Here is a 26,435-nt window from a genome sequence, read left to right on the forward strand (position 1 = left end):
TTTGGCAGTTTCAATGTGGTGATGATCAGTATTTACACCAGGGAAACTGTCAACTACTACTAACCTAGACTTCGCTTAATGTATTAATAAATGCTTAGACTTAAAGAACACTGGTGGAGAATGTTAACAATGCAGATTAAACTTATAAGTGTATGGTACAAGTGGGCTATAAATCAGACATAGGATAAAAATTGAGAAAAACTATTTTGTTTATAGAATTCAAAATCAAGAATTCCATATGGCAAAGAAGTCATCCGAGTCACTGAGGAATGAGTGAAATTCAAACATATGTCTTAGAAGCTGCACTGTCCTATTGTGTAGAATAAGAAATTAACTTTTGAAGTAGATAAAAAAGTTTGAGCAGATATTTTAACAAAGGAGATAAAGAAAGTGTAAAGAAATGCATGAAGAATTAATCACCATCAAACATTTTTAGGGAAATGGAATTAAAACAAAACCAAGTTAACAGTATACTCACGGATGGGGCTAGCATTGAAAAAGATTAACCTTCGCCTTTGCTGTCAGGGTTGCAGAAAAATGGAATTTTCATTACTGTGGGTGGGAAGGCAAAGTGATTGACCATTGCAGATCACAGTTCCCCATATATTAAAATGTAACACATTCACTGACACTGGAACACTATGATAAGTAAGACATACACCTGTAGGAAGAACTGAACACAATATCCCCAGCTGTTTTATTTAGAAAACCCCAAATGTAGAAATAACTGAAACCATAGACAGCTCAATAGTTAAAGTGGTTATCCATAGAATACAGTATTTCCTAGCAATAAAAAATTAACTATTTACATAATCATTAGTTTCGAATCTCAAAATATCTGTGTAGCATGAAGGAAGCCAGTGTTTCTTAAAGAGACTTCACCTTATAATGCCAATAAAATTATGAAAAATATGAACTACTCTATTGTACAGGAAGATAAATCAATGCCTGTATGGAGGGCTGGGAGGCAGAAAGCTGACAAAAGGACTGGAAGTAAATACAGGGTGTGGCAATAGCAGGTTTACAGTTGTTGGTACTGAAAATAATACAATAATTAATAATAACACAAATATAAACTCTCCATGGCCACTGTGCCTCATTTCGCTGGGCGTGATCACGTTCACTGAAAGCCACTGGTTTGATTCCAGGGCAGGGCACATGCCATCCTGAATCCCCAGGAATGGTCATGCAGGAGGCAGGCGATTGCTGTTTCTCTCTCTCCCTTCCTTTTAACATTTAATAAAAATACACTTTAAAATATATAAAATTATTACTTGAAAAAGAGAATTAACTGTGTGTTTGGCATACTCACAACAGTAAATCTACTTTTCCCCCCACATGGATGTGGGTAACAGAAGCCTATTTCACCTGTGACGGTATCTCAGCTTTATCTGTATGTTCAACCTCACCAAATAGTGCACATTAGAAAAGTGCATTTCCTTGCACATCAGTTATACATAAACCTAAGTAAAGCCTTGAAATGTGGTTCCATATAAATCCTAGACATCCCTCTGTTGTTAGAAAATTAAGATGGCAACTCTATATAGACACAACCATCCCTCTCCTCATTTCTTGGGAGGACCAGCCTTGCCTCAGTGGCAGCAAATATTGGCAAGCAGTGAAGACTATTGCCATCAGCCCAGCCGGTGTGACTAAGTGGTTGAGCATCGACCTGTGAACCAGGAAGTCACGGTTCTATTGCTGGTCAGGGCACATGCCCAGGTTGTGGGCTCCATCCCCAGGGTGGGGCGTGCAAGAGGCAGCCGATCAATGATTCTCACTCATCATTGGTATTTTCTCTCTCTCTCTCTCTCTCTCTCTCTCTCTCTCTTTTTGTCACTGAAATCAATAAAAGTATATATTTTTAAAACAACAACAAACTACTGACATTAAAATTAACAGGAATGCTGAGTGCTTACAAAAGACACATCTGGGACAGATTACAGGATTATCCTTCCTCTAGCTTTGACTTCTTGCCTGTTGAGCAACTTAAATGCACAAAGTCATGTGGCCTTTCTTTCAAGCCCATGGGCTGCAGTAAATAATAAGCCAATATTGGACAAAAAGTGATTTCCTGCCATTATGCTGTCCCTTCCAAACCACATCAATTTTTGGATAAACACAATATTCATCTCTACATGCTGAAAGATCACATTTGTGTTTGCAAATCATCTGTGGCAGTGAATAAAACCAAAATTAAAGGTACAAATGTAAACACACCTTTAAAAAAGATGGTAAACCAGAGCAGAGGAGAGCACAGAGTTTGCAGGCTGGTGAATAAGAATCCCCCAAATTTATCAAAGCATAATGTGAGTTCCACTATGTCCATGAAAGAGGTAGCACTTCTTAGCTGAGAAGGGGTGCTCTGGATGAATCCTGGGCCAGGTCCATCTTCTAGTCATAGAGAAATGAATGAAGATACTGCCAAGGGCTTGGAGGAACCATAATTACTTCAAGCAGAAGTGACAACACAGAACACATTCCCCTGAGCACCCAGGGATGATGACCAAGCACACTCCTCAGGTGAGCCAGGTGTTAGAGGTGAAATCTCTTCAGCAACAAACACGGTGACACCATTTGGGTCGTAGGTCTGGGCATGTTAGCAAGTACAATGCAGTTCCTTCAAGTCTCACTTGTATTGGAAATTTATGAGGAATCTAGCAGAGTGTATGTTCTCATAAATGGAGTTTACATTCACGTAAGTGGGTCCCATAGAGTCTCCTTAAGTGTTCTTATTCTAAGTGAGAAAAATAAAACATTCCCTGCACCTTTACGGCTTTTCTCCAGTGTGAACTCTCTTGTGATGTGTAGTCAGGCCAGAACTTTGACGAAAGGACTTTCCACATTCACTACACTCATAAGGCTTTTCTCCAGTGTGAACTCTGTGGTGTTTAATAAGGTCAGTCCTTCGAGTGAAACACTTACCACATTCGCTACAACAATATGACTTTTCTCCAGTGTGAACTCTCGGGTGTCTAGCCAGTTTATGTTTGTAGCTAAAAGATTTTCCACATTCACTATACTTACTACATTCACGAGTCTGAACTCTCTTGTGTCGACTGAGGCTATAGCTTTTACTAAAGGATTTCCCACAATTACTACACTCATAGGGCTTTTCACCAGTGTGAACTCTCTGGTGTTTAGTGAGGTCAGTCTTTTGACTGAAATGCTTCCCACATTCACTACACGCATATGGCTTTTCTCCAGTGTGAATTCTTTGGTGGGTAATAAGGTCAGTCCTTTGACTAAAATGCTTACCACATTCGCTACACCCATATGGCTTTTCTCCAGTGTGAACTCTGCGGTGTCTAGTGAAGTCAGACATGTAACTGAAGGACTTCTCACAATCACTACACTCATACGGCTTTTTTCTAATGTGAACTCTGTTGTGTTTAATGAGAGCAGTGCTTTCACTGAAGACCTTCCCACAATCAGTACCTTCACTGGGCTTTTCTCCAGTGTGAACTCTTCCATGTTGAGGTTGGTTAAAGATTCGTCTAAACCGTTTCCGACATTTATTAGAACCATAAATCATATCTCCAGAGCAGAGACCTTTCTGATAAGCAACTTTCTGTTTCTGGCTGGGAGCTGTTTCACATTCAATCCACTGGTGATGTCTTTTTCCACTGAGACATTCCTGTGAAATCTCATTGTTACTGTGTGGCTCTTTGGTGTTAAGAGTGGCCTGGTGCTGGAGAAGCCCTGCGATGGCTGGGGAGTCTTCCCCAACCTCCGTCCTGGATGCAGGCACCCTGGATAAGTAGAAGCAACTGGTCCCAAGCGGGGACCTCTCCATATCTTCTTTCCAGGGCTTCTCTCCACTGGCATCCTTCTGTTGCTGGTGAGAGTTTGCACTGAAACACAAGTCTCTCAAACATGCATCACTTAAGAACACATTCTTCTCAAAGTAAACCACTTGTAACTCACTCAGGTGCAAAATATCTTTTAACACTGAGAAGCATGGCTTACACAGATGGGTCCTCTGGGTGGCTGCAGCTGTCCTGGAAGCCCTGACATGAGAATCTCCTACAGATACACTGTGCTGAGAATAGGCCTCCACATCATTCATTTTATGCCAAGGACCTGAAAACAGAGAAATGATGAGGAAATGAATGTTGACTCTGGTGACAGGGTGAAGTCCCATTATTAAAGTGTGTTGCACATACTACATTGGTTTCATGCAACTGGCTGAAAATGAAAGACCTGAAAGATAAATTAGTAAGAGGCCCCTGTGAAGTTCTTGAGCACTGAAGATCACAAAACAAGGGAGATTTCAACAGAAATAGAGCAAAATCATGACAAGTAGCACATGGAAGAGAAGTGGACTGTTCAGCTCATTATGCTGCTAACAGCATTCAGTAGATCTTCTCTGCTGGTGACATGGGCAAGCTGTGCAGATGGTTGATTACATCTCATTCCAAGTAAAATTCAATACAGAAAGAGCTGGTGTTTGAGGGGTGTTTAAGCATTTATGTGCTCCTCATAACACTTGCAAAGGTCCATGTTGTAGAATGCTGCAGAAAGAGATGTGCAGAGGAACAGGTGATGTAAAAAGGACACAAAGGCGAAGACAGACAAAGCTGGGAAGTCACTGATAAAATGAAAAGTCAGCAAAGTGTCAAGTGTGGAAAAGGAAAGGTATAAATGAGGTGTGGCCATTGGAACCTGCACCAAACACTGTTGTACAGCAGCAGCTTCCAGGTACAATATGAACACCATGCTTATGTCATACCTTCCCCAAGTTGCCACTCAGAAGGGCCAGGCATCTTCTGAGACCATCCTGTATGTTCACCCTGGAGAAAACCAGGGTTCTCCCTGTACCTCATTCTCTAGAAATATGTACAAACTAAATATTCCGAGTATCAAGGATAGACAACAGAGGTGAGCAGCCATCACTAGCCCATAGCATCTGGGTTGCAATATTATTGAGGAAAGGTAATATTACAAACAACAATTGAAGGAGGGTCTTAAAAGAATACCCCCTGGTTCAGGCATTCAACAAGGTCCTCATCTACAGGAAATGCTCAGAAGTGGAGGCCACGGATCAGGATATAGTCACCCTCCCTGGGAGAGGAAGAGCAGGTGGGACCCATTAAGCAGTCTGTACATATGTTGACACCCAGACACATCTTGCAGTTTCTGAGGCAACGGGTGTTAAGGAGGTTTATGGAGTCTATTGCTCAGAGCTCTCCGCAGAGCTCAGCACTGGCAGGCATAGCCCATTTGACAAGACAGTGGGGTAAATTAGCAGAGCCCATGGTCTTGATTTGAGAGAGAGAGTGATATGTCTGGAGAATAAATAGAGAGTGGGCATCACTTCAGGACCCTAGGAGAGATGTGAAGGTCTTACCTACAAATGATACAAGTGAAAACACTTCCAGCATCACATCACAGTACAGACGTCTCTGAGACTCATCAAGGATCTCCCACTCCTTCCGAGAGAACGCAATGGCCACGTCCTCAAAGTTCATATCCTGTCATAATGGAGACAGTACATCCCATGATAAGATTCTCTCTTGAGATTCCAAGCTTGTCATACTCCTCACCCTGCATATCTATTTGCTCCCTCTACTCCCCACATCAGAGAAGGTAGCAGGCCTTGGTCCATCAAAGTCAATCTCTCTTTATATTCCTACTGATGCTGTGTCTTCCCACAACAATAAAGGCAGATGAACAAATACAAGAAACCTGTGCTCTGATCCTCAAATGTGAGTCACACTGACCCTTTTCAATAGCAGTGGGTGTCAGGAACATAGGGTAGGAAGAAATGCTTCACATAAAGGGAATGTGATGGATTTGACACTGGTCTTTTCAGGTAATACCCATGCTGTCCTCTAAATTGTCCGTCCAAGACACCGTAAAACATGGTAATGCCCTTTATACTTCTGACTCCAATCCCAGTTTGCTGAGGCCATCACTTTGCATTACCTGCTGCCCATAGTTCTTTGATCCACACTTGTCTCACACAGCTCATTCCCAGAGGCACAACTTCACTGGTAACACAAATTAGCCATGACGAGGACAGGGTGTTTCCTAATCAGCTTCTTTTTCAAAATTTTAATTCACCACCTCTGTAATATATTTCCCTCTGACTCTTCTCTCTTCTCCTTTCCCCATGCCAGTGGAGATTTACAAGCGCAGATGACACTGATGTATGCTCTCTCATTCCTATTGTTCGCTGGGTCAGCCCTCAACTAGAAATGACAGCTGGGCACGTATATGGCACCTAAGCTTTGGACCTGGCATGTAGCACCACAGCAACCCATCTTGTTAGAAATTATCCTAAAATTCCCCATATCATATTATAAAGACACCATCAGAAATGGATGCCCTTTTCATTCACTCATATGTAAATGCTAGTGCCGTGCCCTCAAGAATTCACACTCCCTCTCCAAGTGCAAATCACTCTTCCTACTACACTTCTCTCATTCCTGAACTCGCAGAGCCTCAGCCCCTATAGCCATCTCCTGGGTTTTCTACTCAGTACTCAGCATGTGTGTTCCAGAGAATGCTTGACAAATTCAAAGATCAAGTATTCTACCAACTCTGATAGTCCACAGTCATAGCAACAGTCTTGAACCTGCTAAGACCTCCCTCCCTGACTGTTTATTCCTTCAACCTCACCTACTGGGAACCACATCACATCTCAGATGTCCATAGCCCACCTCCACTGGTGCTGCACCTGATGTCACTTCACCAGTCACAGGCTTCATCACTCAAGTCCCATCACCTATGGCCCTCTACCCAAATGCCCAGTGAGTCTCACAGATGACCCGTCATGGCCCTACGCAAGTCAACCAAACTGACTGCAACACCTCAGGCCACACCCAATGGCACAAAAAGTTCCTGGCGGATGTTTCAGAAGTAAATATGCACCATTCCCAGTCTCAACTTGTTTGAATTACTCTTCAGCCTCCCATTTTAAAAAATTATCTATACTCCTTCCTGGTCCATAATTCTCCAAAAGCTTTTGAAGAAGTCTTCATCCTAAACTACCCATCAGAGTTGGAGATGCTTATGAACTGCTTTCTGAAATCTCAGACTCTAACAGGCTAGAAAGAAAAGTGTTTGTATCCCCAAGGAATATTACTCTTCTTTGATTTTCTCCATCTCAGTGGATGGTGCTTCCATACCTGCAGCTGCTAAATCCAAAATGTCATGACTTCTCTGACTCTTATCTCTCTCTCTCTCACACACATCCTTAAAATTAGAATATTTAGGTGGCCACACCTAAAACACCAATCCATAATGCAACTGTTTCCCCACTTCCACAGCCACCATCATGGGCCAGTTTCCATCACACTCACTAATGCTATCGTCCTACTATTTCTACCACCTCCCTCACGCCCATATTGTCCATCATGCTGCAGCCACAGAATCTGAGGATCCCTGGTCACATCACCCGCCTCCACTGCTCCAAATCGCCCATTGCTCCCATAACAGGCAAAACAGACACAAAGTTCCTCTAGACCTGACTCCTGTCCCATTCTTACCTGTTCCAATTTTTTAAAAAAGAATACCTGCCAGTTCTGAAATCAGCTCCATTTTATCTCCAAGCCATTGCACATTCTGGTACCTATGCCTGGGAGGACCCACAACTTCTCATTCCACTGGTTGCCCAAAACAGGGACCACTTCATATAACACTGGACCTGGACTTAACAGTCTGGGCTTGGTGTCTCTGTTCAAGGTCCTCAGGTCGAAGGAGAGGAGAGTCCCAGGGGACCACCATCTCTTAGGCTACAAGAGTGGGAGGCCCTAAAATAAGTTCCACAAACTAGTTAAGTGATTCTGCATTTGCGGAATCTGTGGAAAAATTAAGGTTTGCTGAGAGACTGTCAACCACCGCCAGGATCCATGGACTCAGGTTGCTCAGTAGCCTTACCCAGCCCTAGGGGCAGGTGACCTCGAGATGCCTGCATTACCTCAGGGCTCAGTCCTCAGTGCACACTCTTGCCAGATGCATTACTTTTACAGGACTTCTCCTTCCTGTCCCTAACAGCTCTCCTCTCTCTTCCAGTCTGTTCTTCCTCTGAGCATTTTGGGTTAATGTTTAGAACCCTGTCTCAGACTATATCCCTTGTTTCTGTCACTATCATGGATGGCCCCACCTTCCTGATCTCAATGTAATGTTACAGAGTAGGAAAATTTTTAGGCCTGCTTAATTACCTAGCCACCTCAGCAGCTTGACAGCCTGTGCAAAGTTTCTAGGAACTGAGCTCCCACACCTGAGAAATGGCCCACAAAGAACAAAGAGATCAACACACCTGAGCAACGGCCTACAAAGAACAAACAGATCAAAATTAAGAATAGTCCTGACCTTTTGTGCTAGGGTGAGGGACTGAGGCATGGAAGGGTTACAGAATGTGCTAGGGGGAGGGACGGAGGTATGGAAAGGTTACCTATTTTATTAGGGTCCGGGATTGTGACAGAGAAAAATTGCTAGATTGTCTCAGAAAACAATGTATTATGATTCAACCCAGCCAGGTGTGACTCCGTTTACCCCCCCATTCATACTTGTAAACTTTGTATGAACCCCGCCAGTGCCAGGAAATGCTTTGTAGTATTACAGATAAAAGGCTTTGCTGTACCCTCGGTCAGCACTGCAGTATGAGGTTCCCTACAGGAGGGGCATACTGTAGTCAGCTGGCCAGCTTAATAAAGGCTCCTAAATTTAAATTCTGAGTCAGTGGTCTATCTCGGTGCATATATCCTTTCTGACTGGTGTTTCTAGTTTCTTGGGATATATTCCTAGAAGTGGGATTACTGGGTCAAATGGGAGTTCCATTTTTAGTTTTTTGAGGAAACTCCATAACACTTTAAGTAACCCAGAAATGAATAACAGGAGGATGAATAGCTTGGCTAAAACTACACAACTAGCTTTTGTAACTTGGCTTTGCTTGCTATGCGGAATCTGAACACGGATGTAGTTGTCCCCTGTAAATATTGAACTCTGCAGATGGTTGGGTCCGCTTCTCTCTTGGGCTTCCTGAGTGGGGGAGTGGACACTGGCCAGTCTCTAAATTTTAATCAGTCTGGAGTTCTGGTCATTCTGTCACTCGTGCTCCACAACAGTAACAAACATTTAAAACTTTACAGAATTTTTGTGAGTTTATTTTAGCAAAACTGAATACAATTGGCCAAAAGCAGAATCTCAAAGTTTTGAGATAATGCTCCAGAGAATGGTGCTTTTTCCTTATTTTTTTACACTGCAATTAAAGGAGGAGATGTGAGTGAGCTACATGAAATCCAATGGTGATAGATTAGGGAGGCAAGAGCAAGTAAAGTAGGGAAACCTCTGGCATTAGATAAAAAGTAAAATGATAGACCTATGCTGCTTTACATAGGTTTGTACAGGATAGTTAACAGTCACTAACTAACAAGATAATAATAACAATGAATGAATTTGTGGTCTCCACCCTGGCCCACTGGTTATTACCTGAAGGGTCCAAAAAAAGGGAAGTTACAAGTTACCTTGACATTCCAATCATATGTTGTCATAGATGCAAAAAACAATAGACAGGCTTAGTTAGGTAAACCAAAAACCAAATATGTTACAACCTGCATATAACCAAATATGTTACAACCTGCATATAACCAAAAACACACTAACCACTTTTCTGGGAGGGGAGGAAAAGTCGTTGAGTGATTTCTTTACTCTTCCAAGATAACTCATAGCTTAAGTAGGATGATATAAAATTAGCAATATTTAAGTAATATGATATGCATGTTATGTTGTATGATAAGGAAGTAAGAGAAGGAATAAAACACATTTTTATACACACATACACTCATAAAATAAAGAAGAAAAAGTCATGGCAATTACAGTCCTGATTCTTTTTTTTTTATTGTTTAAAGTATTACACATAGTAGTAGATATATCTCCTTTTTCCCCCCATTGACCTTGCCCCAGCCTCCCCTACCCCTGTCACATGCCCTCATCCCACCCACCCACAGTGTCTTGTGTCTATTGATTGTGCTTATATGCATGCATACAAGTCCTTCACTTGATCTCTTTCCCTTCCCCCCAACACTCCCCAGCCTTCCTGCTGTAATTTGACAGTCTGTTCGATGTTTTACTGCCTCTGTATCCACCTTTTTGTTCATCAGATTATAATGTTATTTTCCATAACTGAGTGAGATCATGTGGTATTTTTCTTCATTGCCTGGCTTATTTCACTTAGAATTCCTTCTTTTTATAGCAGTGTAGTATTCCATTGTGTAGATGTACCATAGTTTTCTAATCCACTCATCTACTGATGGGCATTTAGGCTGTTTCCAAATCTTAGCTATGGTGAATTGTGCTGCTATGAACATAGGGGTGCATATATCCTTTCTGACTGGTGTTTCTAGTTTCTTGGGATATATTCCTAGAAGTGGGATTACTGGGTCAAATGGGAGTTCCATTTTTAGTTTTTTGAGGAAACTCCATACTGTTCTCCACAGTCTGCATTCCCACCAGCAGTGCACAAGGGTTCCTTCTTTTATTGGATCATTTATCTTCCTTTTATTAAGTTGCATGAGTTCCGTGTAAATGTTGGAGATTAAGCCTTTATCAGTGATAAAATTTGCAAATATGTTCTCCCATTCAGTGGACTTTCTTGTTGTTTGGTTGATGGTTTCTTTTGCTGTGCAAAAACTTTTTATTTTGATATAGTCCCATTTTTTTATTTTCTCATTAGTTTCCATTGCCCTAGGAGCGGTATCGGTGAAAAAATTGTTTCGGCATATGTCTGAGATTTCGCTGCCTGTGGATTCCTCTAGTATTTTTATGGTTTCCTGTCCTATGTTTAAGTCTTTTATCCATTTTGAGTTTATTTTTGTGTATGGTGTAAGTTGGTGGTCTAGTTTCATTTTTTGCATGTATCTGTCCAATTTTCCCAACACCATTTATTAAAGAGATTGTCTTGACTCCATTGTATGTTCATGACTCCTTTGTCAAATATTAATTGAGTATAGTGGTTTGGTTTGATATCTGGGTTCTCTATTTGTTTCCATTGGTCTATATGTCTGTTCGTGTGCCAGTAGCAGGCTATTTTGAGAACAGTGGCTTTGTAATACAGCTTGAAATCTGGTATTGAGATCCTACCTACTTTGTTCTTTCTCAGGATTGCTGTGGCTATTTGGGGTCCTTTTTGATTCCAGATGTATTTTTGGACAGTTCGTTCTAGGTCTGTGAAATATACCATTGGTAATTTAATGGGGAGTGCATTGAATCTATAGATTGCTTTGGGTAGTATGGACATTTTAATGATGTTGATTCTACCAATCCATGAACATGGTATGTTCTTCCATCTGTTTATGTCTTCCTCTATCTCGTTTTTCAGTGTCCTATAGTTTTCTGCATTTAGGTCTTATACCTCCTTAGTTAAGTTTATTCCTAGGTATCTTAATGTGTTTTGGTGTGATGGTAAATGGGATTGCTTTTTTAGTCTCTCTTTCTGTAAGTTCACTATTGGTGTATAGAAATGCCACAGATTTCTTGGCGTTAATTTTGTATCCTGCTACACTGCCGAATTCATTTAATAAGTCTAGTTTTTTGAGTCTTTAGGGTTTTTTATGTACAATATCATGTCATCTGTGAATAAGGACAGTTTTACTTCTTTTCCAATTTGGATGTCTTTTATTTCTTCTTATCACAATGGCTAATACTTCCAGTACTGTGTCGAACATGAGTGGTGAGAGTGGGAATCCCTTTCTTGTTCCTGTTCTTAGGGGAAATGACTTTAGTTTTTTTCCCATTGAATATGATGTTGGCTGTGGGTTTGTCATACATGGCTTTTATTATGTTGTGGTATGATACTTCTATTCCCACCTTGCTGAGAGTTTTTATCAAAAATGGGTGTTGGGAGCTGCTGAGTGGCTGTCCTCCTTGTCCCTTCAGCTCCCCAGGGAGGGCACCCCCAGCCAGGAGACTGTGGGAGCTGCAGGAGGAAGGTAACATGACTTTGGGGACAGAAGTTGGATGACATAGGCAGCTGCACCTCTCTGTGTGGAGCACACGTTATGAACCCCTTCTGGAGTAGGTCTGCAAGCTCTGGACGCAAACGATATGATGGTGAAGAGAAGATAGTGACCGGGGCCGGGAAGACCAGCCCTCCACGCACGGCTCCAAAGAAACAGCTGCCTTTTATACTCAAGATCACTTTGCCCATCATGAAGCCCACGTCTCCTGACCCAGCAGCACAGTCAACCAATGGCACCCAGGCTTCCTACGGACCCTTCTACCTGGAGTAGTCTCTCCTTGCAGAATTTACCTTGCTGGTGAAGCAGAAGCTGCCAGGTGTCTGCTCTCAGCCTCAATCTCTCTGCTGGAGCCTGAGATGAGTGTTGCCTGCAAAAGACATTTTGTGTGCTGGCCCTTTAAGAGGACACCTGATTTTCACTAGACCTCCAGTACCTCCCTGGTGGATGAAATCCCCACTGATTTTTACAGGCAGTTGTTATGCCACTGCCTCTTCCCAGGTCTGGTGCTCTGGAATGAGGAGCCCAGTGAGGGATTGAGACACCTCATTCTTCAGGGGCTACCTTTGCAACTGAAATATTCCTGAAGGTTCTCTACTGCCACACAAGGGTGTGGGGGCAGCCCTTTTCAAGTCTCTTTCCTACCACCCTGGGTTTGGCTTTGTCTCTAACCCTTAGTTATAAGGCGTATTTCCAAGTAGTCTTCATTTGATTGTTCAGGTTGCTTGTTCTATCATTTAGCTGTCATTCACCTTTGGTCTTGGGAGGAGAAGAGTGTACCTTCCACCTACTCCAAGCCATCATGCATCCCCTACCATCTGTGTATCTTCTGTGAGGTAACTGTCCAGGTCTTATGCCCATTTTAAAATTGTTTTTTTTATTTCCTAATTTTTGAGGGTTAAGAGTTGTTGTTGTTGTTTTTTAAATATATTTGAGAACACTTTCCCAGAATCTGTGGCTCATGTGCAAATTGGTAAGAAGACTGATGTTCAAGGAAATGTCCTCCTCTGAACTTTGTACTGTTCCCCCATCGTCAGGGACTTTAAAATTTTAAAAACTAAATAACGTACTTTACTCCATAGATAAATGATATATGGATAATATTGAACATATGACTTTGATATTATCAGAACTATCAAAGTCATACATGCATTACACAAAAAAATCAATTCAAATAGTAGATAGATTTGCAAGTCCCAAACCAGAGATGACTTGACCATCACTTGTGACCTAGTGTGTATCTCTCACTTCTACCTCTCTCATGTCTGTCACAAGAAGACTCACATGCACATATGCATGTCTGCCTGTTGAAATCAGATGTAAGGGTTTTAATGGGTGGGATCGTCAATGCATGTGGGATGGTCCATGTGTCTCATGTGAGAGGACCCCTGAAGTCTTCATCTGTTGACACGTAGAGACCGCTGTACTGAATTGAGCACCTGCTCAGCTTCCCTTATCCATATGGACCAAGATTGTTGGTCCCATCTGCTCTCCATGGACCTCAGTACTTTTTCAAATTTCTGCCTATTTCATCAATGCTCTGATGGGGAGTCTCAAAAATACACTTCTGAACAATTGTGCAACAATTTCTGTGGGGCAACCTCCTAGGGGGAGCCCTGCCAATGCAGGTGTGCCCCCGTGGGGCTTTGGCAGGTACTGCACACTGTTCTCCCAGAGCAGGGGCTTTCCTCTTCCTCCCCAGGGCATCTGCTGGGGTCTCTGCTGCCTCACTTTGTCCCCAGGGATGGTCCCCACCAGCACAGAAGCCTGATCGGGGTGGTGGGGCATCTCTGGCATGTAGAGGCCTGTGCACTGCCTCTCATGTTGGAAATGCATGTGTTTGTCCTTTGTCCCTTTAGAAAACACCAACCTTTGAGAGTTTTCTGCACCACAGGGCTGACACACTTGGGCCTAGCGTTTTGTGGAATGCTTTCCAGCTTGTGGTTTGCCTTCCCAGATTTCGGCATTTTTCTAGTTGTTTTGGGCACAGGAAGAGATAGCCATTGCCTGACTGGCTTCTGGCCCTGGGGTCAAATTTAGTGCAGTGGTCTCTACCCTGAAATTACGTGCATGCTTACTGAAAGGGCTTTCTTTCCTCCATCTAATCTCTAATCCATCTACAAATTCTCTTTCTTTCTTTCTTTCTTTCTTTCTTTCTTTCTTTCTTTCTTTCTTTCTTTCTTAAAGAAAGGTGAAAGGTGTGTATTTCTTTTTCAATTCACACAGAAACAGTCATATATATTTCATGAATAAGCATTCCTCTTCTGACATGTATTAGGTACAAAGAGTTAAGAATATAGTTTTTATAGAAAATATTCCAAAATCTTCCCCCTGTAAGAAATTCTGCATCACATACTCTAATGAAAGCAGCAATATTTTATGCAAAAAACCCATATGCATTTATTTGTAGGTCTTAATACAGCAAAATGTTAAAGAAAACTGAGAACACTGCTCATTTTTCTATTTTAATATATAAAATGGAACTTCTTCAGAAAAAAAGATTTGCATGAAATTTACCTTACCTATGATTTATGCTATAAGAGTACATTTTATAAAAGTCAGCAACCAGGCTTCCTCTATGTTTAAATTGAAATGAATGTGATAAATAAGAATAACTTTCTTTTATGTAGTTGCAAAGAGAGTCAATGATCCTTTCAAGAAAGAGACTATTTCATTTCCTCCCAACTTGGATTCACCGTAAACACGATCCACAAATGTTATTGGAACCTCGCCAATAGTATAATTCAACTGTCTTGCTTGAACAATCATTTCCATCTGGAAAATGTAGCCTTTAGAAACACATTTTTCTATTAATTTCTGTAGAACTTCTTTTCGATATAACCTGAAACTTCCTGTTAAATCAGATGCTCCTGGTCTCAGCAAAATCTGAGTTACAAAATTGACCCCACGGCTGATTAATTTTCTTTTCAAATCCCAGCCATAAACACCTCCATTTCCTTTGTAGCGAGTTCCAGAGACAATGTCAAAATTACCTTCCTTTTGCTTCCTAATGAATTTAGGAATAAATTTTGGATGGTGTGAGAGATCAGCATCCATAATAATTATGTAGTTTCCTGTGGCATGTTTCATTCCATGTATATATGCAGTTCCTAGTCCCAACTTTTTCTCCCGTGGTCTTAGAAGAATTTTGTCTGATCCATAGATCTTCTCCAACTGTTCAGCAACCTCCCTTGTTCCATCTGGGCTCCCATCATCTATGATTATAATTTCATAGTCGATTCCACTCTCGGAGAAGCTTTTCACCAGCAGCCACACGATGAGCGGCAGGTTCTCGCGCTCTTTGTAGGGGGGCAACAGCACCAAGTACTTGTCTCGTCCCTGGGGGCACTCCGCCGGCTCCCGACCAGACCTCGGAGGGATACGATTCGCTGTCTTGGAGGCCATGGCGGAACTCCGAGAGACCCGAATTCCCTTTCTAATTGCAAAAATGTTATCTCAGATAAAAACAGACAAACATGTGAGCTGACACAAAAAGCACTTATTGTGAGATTCCTTTTCTAGGGAATAGGTAAGGGGCAGAGATAGGAATCAGATCAGGGGCAGGAGGAGTGGGGAGTGAGTTCTGTTGCTGCAGGGTCTCCTTTTGGGATGATGGGACATCCTGCAACTAGGCAGCGGTGATGCTCACACAGCATCATGACTGTCCTTCATGCCCAGGAATTTAAAAATATGAACAATAACATTTAAAATATGAACAGTAACCATTTAAAATATATTTATTTATTTATTACTTACAATGGATTATACAATGGGAAAATTAAGACTAAAAACATAAATAAGAAATTAATAAAAGAAGACCCCAAATAAAAAAAATAGAAACATAACCCAAATCACACAATGGAGAACATATAAACTAAATAAATAAAAAATAAAAAGGAAATTATTAAGAAACCGTGAGGCTGAAACACGGTTTTCCCTTGGGATAGGGCGAACACATTTAAAAAGCGGCCCTTGACCTGGGCCCTCCACAGGCAGCTGCTCCTCCAAGGCTGGAACCAGCATGGGCTCCAGGGAGGGTTCTCCATTCAGTGGTGGTGGGTCCTCTATTTCTTCTGGGGCCGACCCTGACTTGCCTGACTGGGCCGGTGCTGGAGTGGGGAGAGGAGAGAAGATCACCCACGTGCCTGTATTTCCATCTGTCGCCCAAAGACAGAACACTGGGCACATTTCAGGACCCACCACAGGATGTGCTCCCCACCCACAGTCCAACAGATATTTGGTCTGAGGCCGGTCTTTGCTACTGGCCAGGCTCTGGGGATTCTCTGGAAACAATCCCTCCCCAGAAACTTGCCTGCACTCCCCCCACCCATTCCTTCCCTACCCCCTCACCCCGCCACCTCCTCACCCTTGGGCTCTGCCTCATTGGGCTCCAGGTCTCCCCTCCTGGTGTTGAATATTGCCATCATGGTTTGGAGACTGAGCGGCTTCGAGGTTAGAGTTTTGTGGAGCCTGAGCGGCTTCGGTGGAGGAGTCCTCCTCAATCCACCCACGGGCCCTGGGTCCCCAGGCCCCCCGGTGGCCACACTCACTTCAGGCCTCTCCTGGCCTTCGGTTGTGTGGCCCACCATCCACTCAAGGGGTCAGGGGTCTTCCTCCACCACCAGATGCTGCACATTGACCTGGGTGGAGCTCTGCAATGACAGTGACCAGCAGCTGGTCAGGAGGCCTCAAGCCTGGCCCAGTCCCTGCTGCTTCTTCTGCCCCCTGGACCTTCTGCTCCCGGATCAGGCCCAGCCCTGTGTCTGCACAGACCTCCACCCAGGGGAAATGAGAGTCACCTCCAGGGCTCAGGATAGACCTCGGGCAGAGGGCGCCGCTCACACTCCACGTCCACCCAGCCAGCCTTGACCTGGGCTGCAAACATGACTGGTCCTGACCCCCCAACCCAACCTGTTCCTATTCCAGGCAGGCCTCCCCACGTGAACCCCCCTTCTACTGCCACCCACCAACACACACACACACACACACACACACACACACACACACACAAGGAGGGGCAGGGCCGCTCAGGTGGGATCAGAGTGGTGGCCTGGCCTGAAAAAAACTGCCCTAAGCCTCCCTGTGTTACCTCCGCATCCCGCCGGGCAAAGGGCCACAGGCGTCATCTAGGCTGGGCCCGGATCCAGCGGTGGGCACGTCTAAACACACTCTCATCGCTGCCTCTGTTGAGGCCTCGGCCTCGGCACACTGGGAGACAACACGAAAACATGGTGTCCTGTCCACTGTCTCTGTCCGAGTGAGACGGGAAGGGGCAGTTATAGAAGGTGGTGCGTGGTTACCGTTCTGTTGGGCTCCATCGTCAGGAAGTGAGGTCACTGCTCATGTCTGAGGAGATGCTCGGGGTAGGGGACCCACAGGTGAGGTCACTGCTCATGTCTGAGGAGATGCTCGGGGTAGGGGACCCATAGGTGACTTCACTTCCTGACGATGGAGCCCAACAGAACGGTAACCACGCACCACCTTCTATAACTGCCCCTTCCCGTCTCACTCGGACAGAGACAGTGGACAGGACACCATGTTTTCGTGTTGTCTCCCAGTGTGCCGAGGCCGAGGCCTCAACAGAGGCAGCGATGAGAGTGTGTTTAGACGTGCCCACCGCTGGATCCGGGCCCAGCCTAGATGACGCCTGTGGCCCTTTGCCCGGCGGGATGCGGAGGTAACCCAGGGAGGCTTAGGGCAGTTTTTTTCAGGCCAGGCCACCACTCTGATCCCACCTGAGCGGCCCTGCCCCTCCTTGTGTGTGTGTGTGTGTGTGTGTGTGTGTGTGTGTGTGTTGGTGGGTGGCAGTAGAAGGGGGGTTCACGTGGGGAGGCCTGCCTGGAATAGGAACAGGTTGGGTTGGGGGGTCAGGACCAGTCATGTTTGCAGCCCAGGTCAAGGCTGGCTGGGTGGACGTGGAGTGTGAGCGGCGCCCTCTGCCCGAGGTCTATCCTGAGCCCTGGAGGTGACTCTCATTTCCCCTGGGTGGAGGTCTGTGCAGACACAGGGCTGGGCCTGATCCGGGAGCAGAAGGTCCAGGGGGCAGAAGAAGCAGCAGGGACTGGGCCAGGCTTAAGGCCTCCTGACCAGCTGCTGGTCACTGTCATTGCAGAGCTCCACCCAGGTCAATGTGCAGCATCTGGTGGTGGAGGAAGACCCCTGACCCCTTGAGTGGATGGTGGGCCACACCACCGAAGGCCAGGAGAGGCCTGAAGTGAGTGTGGCCACCGGGGGGGCCTGGGGACCCAGGGCCCGTGGGTGGATCGAGGAGGACTCCTCCACCGAAGCCGCCCAGGCTCCACAAAACTCTAACCTCGAAGTCGCTCAGTCTCCAAACCATGATGGCAATATTCAACACCAAAAGTGGAGACCTGGAGCCCAATGAGGCAGAGCCCAAGGGTGAGGAGGTGGCGGGGTGAGGGGGTAGGGAAGGAATGGGTGGGGGGAGTGCAGGCGAGTTTCTGGGGAGGGATTGTTTCCAGAGAACCCCCAGAGCCTGGCCAGTAGCAAAGACCGGCCTCAGACCAAATATCTGTTGGACTGCGGGTGGGGAGAACATCCTGTGGTGGGTCCTGAAATGTGCCCAGTGTTCTGTCTTTGGGCGACAGATGGAAATACAGGCACGTGGGTGATCTTCTCTTCTCTCCCCACTCCAGCACCGGCCCAGTCAGGCAAGTCAGGGTCGGCCCCAGAAGAAATAGAGGACCCACCACCACTGAATGAAGAACCCTCCCTGGAGCCCATGCTGGTTCCAGCCTTGGAGGAGCAGCTGCCTGTGGAGGGCCCAGGTCAAGGGCCGCTTTTTAAATGTGTTCGGCCCTATCCCAAGGGAAAACCGTGTTTCAGCCTCACGGTTTCTTAATAATTTCCTTTTTGTTTTTTATTTATTTAGTTTATATGTTCTCCATTGTGTGATTTGGGTTATGTTTCTATTTTTTTTATTTGGGGTCTTCTTTTATTAATTTCTTATTTATGTTTTTAGTCTTAATTTTCCCATTGTATAATCCATTGTAAGTAATAAATAAATAAATATATTTTAAATGGTTACTGTTCATATTTTAAATGTTATTGTTCATATTTTTAAATTCCTGGGCATGAGGGACAGTCATGATGCTGTGTGAGCATCACCGCTGCCTAGTTGCAGGATGTCCCATCATCCCAAAAGGAGACCCTGCAGCAACAGAACTCACTCCCCACTCCTCCTGCCCCTGATCTGATTCCTGTCTCTGCCCCTTACCTATTCCCTAGAAAAGGAATCTCACAATAAGTGCTTTTTGTGTCAGCTCACATGTTTGTCTGTTTCTATCTGAGATAACATTTTTGCAATTAGAAAGGGAATTCGGAGGTGGATTAGAGATTAGATGGAGGAAAGAAAGCCCTTTCAGTAAGCATGCGCATAATTTCAGGGTAGAGACCACTGCACTAAATTTGACCCCAGGGCCAGAAGCCAGTCAGGCAATGGCTGTCTCTTCCTGTGCCCAAAACAACTAGAAAAATGCCGAAATCTGGGAAGGCAAACCACAAGCTGGAAAGCATTCCACAAAACGCTAGGCCCAGGTGTGTCAGCCCTGTGGTGCAGAAAACTCTCAAAGGTTGGTGTTTTCTAAAGGGACAAAGGACAAACACATGCACTTCCAACATGAGAAGCAGTGCACAGGCCTCTACATGCCAGAGATGCCCCACCACCCTGATCAGGCTTCTGTGCTGGTTGGGACCATCCCTGGGGACAAAGTGAGGCAGCAGAGACCCCAGCAGATGCCCTAGGGAGGAAGAGGAAAGCCCCTGCTCTGGGAGAACAGTGTGCAGGACCTGCCAAATTCCCACGTGGGCACACCTGCACTGGTAGGGCTCCCCCTAGGAGGTTGCTCCGCAAAAATTGTTGCACAATTGTTCAGAGGTGTATTTTTGAGACTTCCTGTCAAAGCATTGATGAAATAGGCAGGCAATGGAAAAAGCACTGAGGTTCATGGAGAGGGAATGGGACCACCAATCTTGGTCCATGTGGAAAAGGGAAGCTGAGCAGATGCTAAATTCAGAGCAGCGGTCTCTATGTCTCAACACATGAAGACTTCAGGGGTCCTCTCACGTGAGACACATCGACCAACCCTCTGCATTGAGAGCCCACTCACTAAACCACTATATCGGATTTCAACAGACAGACATGCATGTGTGTATATGACTCTGCCAGTGACAGACATGAGAGAGGCAAAAGTGAGAGGTACACACTAGGCCTCAGGTGATGGTCAAATCACCTCTGGGGTGGGACTTCCAAATCTGTCTAGTCCTTGAGTAGATTGTTTTGTGTAATGCATGTATGACTTTGACAGTTATAATATTAGTGTCATATGTTCAATGTCATCCATGTATCACTCATCAATGGAATAAAGTAGACTATTTAGTTTCAAAAATTTTAAAGTCTCTGATGATGGGGAAACAGTAGAAAGTTCAGAGGAAGACATTTTCATGGTCATCAGTCTTCTCACCAATTTGCACATGAGCCACAGATTCTGGGAAAGTGTTCTCAAGACAGGATATGGCAGAGAACTGGTATCCAAATATGTATATATATATATATTTTTATATATTTTACTGATTTTTTACATAGAGGAAGGGAGAGGGATAGAGAGTTAGAAACATCGATGAGAGAGAAACATCAATCAGCTGCCTCCTGCACACCCCCCACTGGGGACGTGCCCACAACCAAAGTACATGTCTTTGACCGGAATCGAACGTGGGACCCTTCAGTCCACAGGCCGACGCTCTACCCACTGAGCCAAACTGGTCAGGGTCAAATATATTTTTATTTGGGGTCTTCTTTTATTAATTATTAAAATATGAACAGTAACCATTTAATTCTCAACAATTAGGAAATAAAAAAAATTAAAATGGGCATAAAATCTAGACAGTCACCTCACCACCAAAGATACACAGATGGTAGGGGATGCATGATGGCTAAGAGTAGGTGGATGGTACACTCATCTCCTCCCAAGACCAAAGGTGAATGACAGCTAAATGATAGAACAAGCAACCTGAACAATCAAATGAAGACTAGTTGGACATAAGCCTCATAACTAAGGGTTAGAGACAAAGCCAAACCCAGGGTGGTAGGAAAGAGACCTGAAAGGGCTGGCCTCACAACCTTGTGTGGCAGTAGAGAACCTTCCGGAATATTTCAGTTGCAAAGGTAGCCCCTGAGGAATGAGGTGTCTCAATCCTTCACTGGGCTCCTCATTCCAGAGCACCAGACCTGGGAAGAGGCAGTGGCATAACTGCCTGTAAAAATCAGTGGGGATTTCTTATTTGTATCTTCTTCCATTTCTTTCTTTATTTTCTTATAATTTCCCAAGTATGGGTCTTTTATATCCTTGGTTAATTTTTTTCCTAGGTGTTTTATTTTTATATATGTACTAGATGCATAGTGCATGAAATTCATGCACTTGTGGGGATGGTTGCACAGCCTGGCCTGCACCTTTTCACAGTCTGGGAATGCTAGATAATTGTCCAACTGACAAGGGATGTCCAGGGGGAGTGGGCCTAAACTGTCAGTTGGACATCCTTAGTGCTGCCAGGGAGGCGGGAGAGGCTTCCGCCACTGCCGCTGCATTTGCCAGCTTTGAGCCAGGCTTCTGGCTGAGTAGCAGTCTTCCTGTGGGAGTGCACTGACCACCAGGGGGCAACTTCTGCATTGAGTGTTTGCCTCCTGGTGGTCAATGCATGTCATAGCGACTGGTAGTTCTACTGTTCAGTTGATTTGCATATTAGCCTTTTATTATATAGGACTAGAGGCCCGGTGCACAAAAATTTGTGCACTCGGGGGGGAAGGGGGGGTCCCTCAGCCCGGCCTGTGCCCTCTCACAGTCTGGGACCCCTCGGGAGATAACGACCTGCTGGCTTAGGCCTGCCCCCGGGTGGCAGAGGGCAGGCCCAGTCCCTAGGTGCAGCCCCTGGTCACGCTCAGGGTAGGGCCGATTGGGAGTTGGGGCACCGCCCCCTGTCACACTCAAGACAGGGTTGATGGGGAGGTTGCGGTGCCACCCACTGTCATGCACAGAGCAGGGCCAATCAGGGGGTTGGGGTGCTGCCCCCTGTCATGCACAGAGCAGGGCCCATTAGGAGGTTTGGGAGCTCCCCCCTGTCACGCACAGAGTAGGGCCGATAGGGGAGTTAGGGCACTGCCCCCTGTCACACACAGAGTAGGGCGGATCAGGGGGTTGGGGCACCGCCCCCTGTCACACACAGAGCCGCAGGGCGATCAGGGGGTTTGGGCACTGCCCCCTGTCACGCTGATCGGGTGCCAGGAGGCCTCGCGGCTCCGCTGATCCCGGTGCTGGGAGGCATATTACCCTTTTACTATATAGAATAGAGGCCTGGTGCATGGGTGGGGGCCGGCTGGTTTGCCCTGAAGGGTGTCCTGGATCAGGGTGGGGGTCCCCACTGGGGTGCCTGGCCAGTCTGGGTGAGGGGCTGAGGGCTGCCTTCAGGCTGGCGATTGACCGAATCTCCCAACCGCTCCTTTTTTTCTTTTTTTTTATTCTGGGCCAGCTTTAGCTCTGGCTCTAGCTCTGAGGCCTCCGCTGCTGGTTTGTTTGCATTCTATAATCGAAACAATGTATAACTTCAGCTCTGAGATCCCGGCTGGCTATATTTGTTACAAAGTTTCAAACTGTCGGCTGAGAGTTGGAGTCTGCAGTCCCTGCAGCAAGCAAGCCTCATGTTCGCTTCCAGCTGCCTGGCTGCCGGCCGCCATCTTGGCTGACAGTTAATTTGCATAAGGATACGCTGATTAGCCAATGGGAAGGGTAGCGGTCGTACGCCAATTACCATGCTTCTCTTTTATTAGTGTAGATAATTGCAAATGAGAGTGTTTTCTTATATTTCTCTTCTGATAGTTCTTTATTGGAGTATAATTAATTTTTGGATATTTATTTTATATCCTGCTAATTTAATGTATTCATTTTTCAGTTCTAGTAACATTTTTGTGGAATCTGTAGGGTTCTCTATATACAGTGCCAGGTCTTCTTCAAATAATAATGCTTTTACTACTTCCTTTCCAATTTTTGCAGCCTTTTATTTCTTCTTTTCTGATTGCTGTTGTTAGGATATCCAGTGATATGTTGAATAAAAAGGTAAAAACAGAAATCCCTGCCTTGTTTCTGATCTTAAGGGAAATGTTTTTAGTTTTTCCCCCTTGATTATGATGTTAGCTGTGGGTTTCCCATATGTGGTTTTATGTATGTTTTGGTATGTTTCCTCTATTCTAATTTTTTCTGAGACTTATTATGTATAAACAGGTGCTGGATCTTGTCAAATGCTTTTTCTGCTTCTATTGATATGATCATATAATTTTTTATTTTTTAAATTTTTTATTGTTTAAAATATTACAAATCATAGTTCATATGTCTTCTTTTTCCCCATTGACCTTCCTCTGGCCTCCCCTACCCTCTCACACATGCCCTCACCCCATCCCCCCAGCGTTTTGTGTTCATTGATTATGCTTATATGCATGCATACATGTCCTTCGGTTGATCTCTTACCCCTCTTCCCCAACACTTTCCTGCCTTCCCACTGTAATTTGTCAGTCTGTTCAATGCTTCTTTGCCTCAGTATCTATATTTTTGTTCATCAGCTTATAATGTTCTTTATTATCCATAAATGAATGAGATCATGTGGTATTTTTCTTTCACTGCCTGGCTTATGTCACTTAGCATAATGCCCCCCAGTTCCATCCATGCTGCTGCAAATGGTAAGAGTTCCTTCTTTTTTATAGCACCATAGTATTCCATTGTGTGGATGTAGTTTTCTAATCCACTCATCTGCTGATGGGCATTTAGGCTGTTTCCAAATCTTAGCTATTGTAAATTGTGCTGCTATGAACATAGGGGTGCATATATCCTTTCTGTTTTCTTGGGATATATTCCTAGAAGTGGTATTGCTGGGTCAAATGGCAGTTCCATTTTTAAATTTTTGAAGAAATGACATATGGTTCTCCACCATGGCTGCACCAGTCTGCATTCCCACCAGCAGTGAAGAAGGGTTCCTTTTTTTTTGCATCCTCTCCAGCACTTGTCATTTGTTTATTTGTTGACGATAGGCATTCTTACAGGTATGAGATGGTACCTCATTGTTGTTTTAATTTGCATCTCTCAGATGATTAGTGACTTTGAGCATGTTTTTTTGTGTCTCTTGGCTTTCTGAATGCCCTCTTTCAAAAGGTGTCTATTTAGGTCCTTTGCCCTGTTTTTGATTGGGTTGTTAATCTTCCTTTTGTTAAGTTGTATGTAAATTTTGGAGATTAAACCCTTATTGGAGATAACATTGGCAAATATGTTCTCCCATGCAGTGGGCTTTCTTATTGTTTTGTTGATGGTTTCTCTTGCTGCGCAGAAGCTTTTTATTTTGATGTAGTCCCATTTGTTTATTTTCTCCTTAGTCTCTCTTGCCCTAGGATCTGTGCCTGTAAAGATATTGCTACGACATATGTCTGCAAGAAGCTTTTTGATCACTTTGTAAATGGCCCAGAGTATTACATTCTAATGAGGAATATACTGCCTCTAAAATTCAAAGAGGCCCACCAGGTATTGTGCCTCTTATTTTAGTTGTAGAAGGGGCCACATGCAACAAATTATCCTTCATTTTAGAAGGGATATGACATTATTCCCTACGCCACTGGATCCCTAGAATTTTAAAAGAGATATAAGGCCCATGAATTTTTGTCACCTTTATTACCACCCTGACACACACTTATCTTACTGGTAAGTCTAGAGTAGTTGCTGCTTGTGGGTCAATGTAATTAATACCTATGATGATCCTATGTAGGTATACCTGTGAACTAAATGGTGATGTAGGGCTGGAGAGTTGATATATTCATGACTTAAGATAGTGAAATTGTATTGCAGACCTTACCAAGTGGAACCAAACTGCTTCCAGTGGGCCTTATTGATAAGTATGGAGAGAAAATCATTTGCCATTCTAGATACTAGGTGATGTGTTAATTTGCTCAAACAAAGAAACCACCTCTGGCACAGCAGAGCTACAACTGGAGTCTTTAGTTGGTTAAGTTCATGACAATCCAATGTCATTCTCCAAGATCCACCCATCTTCTGTAGAGACCAGAGAGAAGAGTTAAATGGGATGTAGTGGGAATCCCACCCCTGCATCCTTCAAGTTCTTGATTGTGGCACTAATCTCTGAAACTCTTTCAGAAATAAAGTATTGATTTTGTTTTACTATTTTCTTAGGTAAAGTCAGTTCTAATGGCACTTCCTTGGCCTTTTCTACCATAATAGGTCAGGGAACCAATGTAGGAATTTTGCCAGCTTCTAAGTATGTCTAGTCCAGTTACACATTTCAGAATTGGAGAAATAGTCACTGAGTTTGGGGACTCACTGGGCCCAGTGTGAGATGGACTTAAGCTAAAGTTCCATTGATCACCTGACCTCCATATGTCCCTACACTGACAGGTAGACCACAGTGATGCTTTGGGTCTCCTGGAATTAGCATCAGTTCAGAGCTAGTGTCTGGTAGTCCCAAAAAGGTCCAATTATCTCCTTTCCCCCAGTGTACAGTTACTTTGGTAAAAGCTATCAGCACATTTGGGGAAGGCTGGGAGAAAAAATGACAGTGTCATTTGGGGCAGTGTACTAGGGCCCTTTCTCAAGGTACCTGACCTCCCCTTCATTCAAGGACTTCTGGGTCTGCAAACTGGCTTAGTTCTGGGAATTGATTGAGGGGTTCTGACTACTTTTATAATTCAGACTAGACTTTTGTTTACTTGGCCTAGAATATTTCTGATTAACAGATCCAGTGAGGATTTCGTTTGCTTCCTGTCTAGTTGACTCCTACCACTTGGCTCCTGCCACCCCAGGATTCAATTACAACCATTGCATTTAAATTTCCCAATTCAATGACTTTAGTTTCCAATGACCTACAGAGAGTAATGATCACAGTGCTCTTTAAAAATGTTGGGGCTCTACTCACAATTGTGTTACCTTACAGCAATGTCTATTGGACTCTTCTAGTGTAGGCGATGAGGTCTTAAATGAGAAATCCACTCTAACATCCCAATCTCCATAACCTGTGAATCCCTTCTTCTACATTAAACCAAGGTAAGTCTGGCATTTCAATTTACTCACTGTGGGCCACATTTTGATCCATAGTACAGCCAACCAGGGAGTTACGAGGGAGTTAGAACCCTTCTGAATAACTCTCTGAGTTGCAACATTAAATGCAGAATCTCTTGCTTAATGAACCCATATTAAAAAATTCAGCCAGATACAACTTTATGTTCTTTCCACCATTATTTCATAACCTAAATATCTATTTCTACACATGTTCCCAGGATTTCTCTTCAGGAATTTGAAAACTCATATAGTTCTTTTGGAGTATAGAATATTTCCTCCTGGGTCACACTTTGTACCTCACCTTTAGGGGTCTATTAGGACTTGACTCTAGTTATAGGTCAAGAAGCAAACA

General features: G+C 44.2%; 1 protein-coding gene and 1 pseudogene across 1 annotated transcript in view; both read right to left on the bottom strand.

The window, feature by feature from the left end:
- Positions 1–321: 321 nt before the first annotated feature.
- LOC138998426 (zinc finger protein 551-like) overlaps positions 322–26,435 on the bottom strand; it is a 44,853-nt gene continuing 18,739 nt past the window's right edge. Inside the window, exons 2-3 of the mRNA XM_070400550.1 lie at positions 5,351–5,474; positions 322–4,083 (exon numbers count right to left, since the gene is read on the bottom strand). Coding sequence (XP_070256651.1) covers positions 2,771–4,083; positions 5,351–5,474 — 1,437 coding nt within the window. The 3' untranslated portion in view covers positions 322–2,770. The remainder of the gene's footprint in view (positions 4,084–5,350; positions 5,475–26,435) is intronic.
- LOC138998315 (dolichol-phosphate mannosyltransferase subunit 1 pseudogene) lies at positions 14,381–15,368 on the bottom strand (annotated as a pseudogene).

This window comes from Myotis yumanensis, unplaced genomic scaffold (genome assembly GCF_028538775.1).
Source record: "Myotis yumanensis isolate MYYU_CA2020_CCGP unplaced genomic scaffold, mMyoYum1.0.hap1 SCAF_20, whole genome shotgun sequence".
NCBI classification, from domain to species: domain Eukaryota; kingdom Metazoa; phylum Chordata; class Mammalia; order Chiroptera; family Vespertilionidae; genus Myotis; species Myotis yumanensis.